Below are 4,091 nucleotides of genomic sequence, written 5' to 3' on the forward strand. Positions count from 1 at the left end.
CCAATTTTCCCTATGCGAAATGGACTGCATTTTTGGATCAAAGCTTCAAATGAGATTTGGCTTTGCATCCTCTTATCCTTAGACCCTATTTAGTTTCCAAACAAAACTTTTCACCTTATCACATTAAATGTTTAGATATACGCATATTAAATATTAAAAAACTAATTACACAAATTATGTGTAAATTGCGAGACGAATCTTTTAAACCTAATTGCTCCATGATTTGATAATGTTGTGCTACAGTAAACATTTGCTACTGACGAATTAATTAGGCTTAATAAATTTGTCTCGCAGTTTACATGCGGAATATGTAATTTGTTTTGTTATTAGACTATGTTTAATACTTCAAATGTGTGTCCATATATCCGATGTGACACGCCAACACTTTTCGTATCGCAAACTAAGGCCATGTTTAGATCCCACCTCAAAATTTTTCACCCTGTCATATCGAACGTTTGAACACCTTCATAAAATATTAAATACATGCTAAAAAAATAACTAATTACGCAGATTGCGACTAATTTGCGAGATGAATCTTTTAAGCCTAATTGCTCCTTGATTTGACAATGTGGTGCTACAATAAACATTTGCTAATGACGGATTAATTAGACTTAATTAGACTTAAAGAATTCTGTAATTAGTTTTTTTATTAGTATCTGAACACCTCATACGACATACTATATAATACCCGATGTAACACGCCAAACTTTATACCACTAAAAAGAGGATGGACTTGGTGAACTACGACCTGGTTTAGTCCCAACTTTTTTTTTCAAACTTTCAACTTTTCTATCACATCAAAACTTTCATACACACGTAAACTTCAACTTTTTTCTTCAAACTTTTAATTTTAGTCAAACTTTCAATTTTGGCGTGGAACTGAACACATCCTACATGTTTTGATGCTCGAAAATGTTGTGAAAAACTTTCAATACGAGTAGTACAGATTGCTCAGACGGGTCGTCTCACCACCATGGGCACGTGAACGAGCTCATCAGCTCAACCCCTTGGAACACGCAAGGCTATGGCAGGAATACCAGTAATAAACTGTTCCATCCCATTCACCCAGAAGAAAGAAAAAATGGCGCGAACGAATGGGGAGAGGAAAAAAAAAACGGCAGAAGAAAAAACTGTTCGTGTCTTTAAAAGCAGCGCTCTAGTGGCAACTATAATGGCAGAGGCGGCAGCGAGCTAGCCAGCGGAGAGCTCCTCCAAGTGCAGAGTAGGGGTCCCTTCTCCGCCGCTCTGCTCACCATTTCCTCTCTCGTAGCCATGGCTCTCCTCCGCTGCCTCTTCCTCCTCGCCGTCCTTCTTCCCCACCGCAATGCCGCCGTCGTCGCCGCCGCGTCGCCGCACCACGGCCCCGCGCCGCACGACTACAGGGACGCGCTCACCAAGTCCATCCTCTTCTTCGAGGGCCAGCGCTCCGGGAAGCTGCCGCCGTCGCAGCGCGTCTCCTGGCGGGGTGACTCCGGCCTCTCCGACGGCTCCTCCATCAAGGCAAGAAACTCTCCGCTCCTCCGCGTTTCACCATTTCGTCGGCATTGGCGCCGTCTCTCTCTCTCTCTCTCTCTCTCTCTCTCTCTCTCTCTCGCCATGGTCTCATGGCTTGATGCGTTTGTCTCTCAGGTGGACTTGGTGGGAGGGTACTACGACGCCGGCGACAACATGAAGTTCGGGTTCCCGCTGGCGTTCAGCATGACGATGCTGGCGTGGAGCGTGGTGGAGTTCGGTGGACTCATGAAGGGTGAGCTCCAGCACGCCAGGGACGCCGTCCGCTGGGGCTCCGACTACCTCCTCAAGGCCACCGCCCACCCGGACACCGTCTACGTCCAGGTACACCCCTCAACACCATCCTCACACATTCACTTGTCTCGTCCATTTGCTCGCCGTCGACATTCCTACCGGGTTCCGTGCGCGGTTCATCGCTTTGTTAATGTCGTCACCGGTTGTTCTTCCTGGTCAAACAAATAGTAGCTTTCCTTCTCACCATAAAGTACAAGCATTGCAAAAAAAAAAAGTTGCTCTGTTTTTTCTTAGTACGCAATAGCCCTATATACTGTAGTATGTACAGGACGCTCATATCATGGTGTGGACCAATGTTGACAACAATGTCTCCTTGACTAGCTCAGCTTAGCTCACTCTTCCTCTTCCCTTTCCAGGTCGGTGATGCCAACAGGGACCACGCGTGCTGGGAGCGGCCGGAGGACATGGACACACCGAGGACCGTGTACAAGGTCGACCCGAGCACCCCGGGCACCGACGTCGCGGCCGAGACCGCCGCGGCGCTCGCCGCCGCCTCGCTCGTCTTCCGCAAGTCCGACCCGGCCTACGCCAGCCGCCTCGTCGCCAGGGCCAAGAGGGTCCGTGCTCTTCTCGACCACTCAATGCTGCTCTCTTGCTGTGTCACCAATACTCTGTTCTCCTTCTCCCCTGCTTCTTTGGTTGCTCTGTTTTTGACATCCTCTGTTTCGGGATTGTGTAGGTGTTTGAGTTCGCGGACAAGCACAGGGGCACGTACAGCACCCGTCTCTCGCCATACGTCTGCCCATACTACTGCTCCTACTCCGGGTACCAGGTGTGTGCGTACGCCTAGCAAAAAACGTTATACTCCTTGCTCCCATTGGCTGCAGGGCAATCCTAGTATATAGTAGCTCTGTTCAATGTTGATCTTTGGTTTGTGTGCGTGTGAAAAAGGATGAGCTGCTGTGGGGGGCGGCATGGCTACACAGGGCGACCAAGAACCCGACGTACCTGAGCTACATCCAGATGAACGGGCAGGTGCTGGGCGCGGACGAGCAGGACAACACGTTCGGGTGGGACAACAAGCACGCCGGGGCGAGGATCCTGATCGCCAAGGCGTTCCTGGTGCAGAAGGTGGCGGCGCTGCACGAGTACAAGGGCCACGCCGACAGCTTCATCTGCTCCATGGTGCCCGGCACCCCCACGGACCAGACGCAGTACACCCGCGGCGGCCTCCTCTTCAAGCTCAGCGACAGCAACATGCAGTACGTCACCTCCAGCTCCTTCCTGCTGCTCACCTACGCCAAGTACCTCGCCTTCTCCAAGACCACCGTCTCCTGCGGCGGCGCCGCCGTCACGCCGGCCCGCCTCCGCGCCATCGCGCGCCAGCAGGTGGACTACCTGCTGGGGAGCAACCCGATGGGGATGTCGTACATGGTCGGGTACGGCGCCAAGTACCCGCGGAGGATCCACCACCGCGCGTCGTCGCTGCCGTCGGTGGCGGCGCACCCCGCCAGGATCGGCTGCTCGCAGGGGTTCACCGCGCTCTACTCCGGCGTCGCCAACCCCAACGTCCTCGTCGGCGCCGTCGTCGGAGGGCCCAACCTGCAGGACCAGTTCCCCGACCAGCGCAGCGACCACGAGCACTCCGAGCCGGCCACCTACATCAACGCGCCGCTCGTCGGAGCGCTCGCCTACCTCGCCCACTCCTACGGCCAGCTCTAGGCTCTACTACCTTCTTTGGGAGATTTGATCAAACAAATCGTCCCAGATAATAGCATCACTATTTCGACGTCGTCTTAATCTAATTAGTCGGTGGATTTGGGGGCAGGTTAAATTTAGTGGGTAGTAATTGTGATTTGGGGACCCCAGTGCAAGCAAAACAAGAGCACTAGTGGGTCTAAGTATTCATTAGGGTACGTAATTAACGTGCTCGCTGGTGTTAAACCCTGTGTTCGTAAAGCGGTCGACGGATGTTCGTCCGGAAAATGTACCCAGTTGCAACTCGCAACTGATTGCGAAATCAACAAGTGTTCTTATGTCTATCTGTTATGGTGTGCGAGATTGTTAGTACTGGCCTCATCCGTTGGACTATAGATTTTGCAGATGATATAAAAATGAGTTCAACAAGTGTACTAGTGCTGACGTCCAGGCATGAACAGTGGTGGTGCTGACGTCCAGGTGTCCAGCGTCTCTCCCCGTAACAATAAGGCCCTGTTTGGTTACAGAACAAAAAAAATTATTGAATGTTTGGAGATATACATCAAGTATTAAATGTAGGGAAAAAATCAATTATATAGATTACGTGTAAATTGCGAGACCAATCTTTTAAACCCGATTCCGTCATG

General features: G+C 51.1%; 1 protein-coding gene across 1 annotated transcript; it reads left to right on the top strand.

The window, feature by feature from the left end:
* The first annotated feature begins 1,072 nt into the window (after window positions 1–1,072).
* LOC4327286 (endoglucanase 3-like) lies at window positions 1,073–3,871 on the top strand. Its single transcript, NM_001409068.1, has 5 exons — window positions 1,073–1,500; window positions 1,630–1,836; window positions 2,163–2,363; window positions 2,486–2,578; window positions 2,698–3,871. The coding sequence occupies exons 1-5, from the start codon at window positions 1,273–1,275 to the stop codon at window positions 3,466–3,468; spliced, it is 1,500 nt and encodes a 499-aa protein (NP_001395997.1). The 5' UTR covers window positions 1,073–1,272; the 3' UTR covers window positions 3,469–3,871.
* The last annotated feature ends 220 nt before the right edge of the window (window positions 3,872–4,091 follow it).

The sequence above is a fragment of the Oryza sativa genome, chromosome 1, assembly GCF_034140825.1.
Source record: "Oryza sativa Japonica Group chromosome 1, ASM3414082v1".
Taxonomy (NCBI): domain Eukaryota; kingdom Viridiplantae; phylum Streptophyta; class Magnoliopsida; order Poales; family Poaceae; genus Oryza; species Oryza sativa.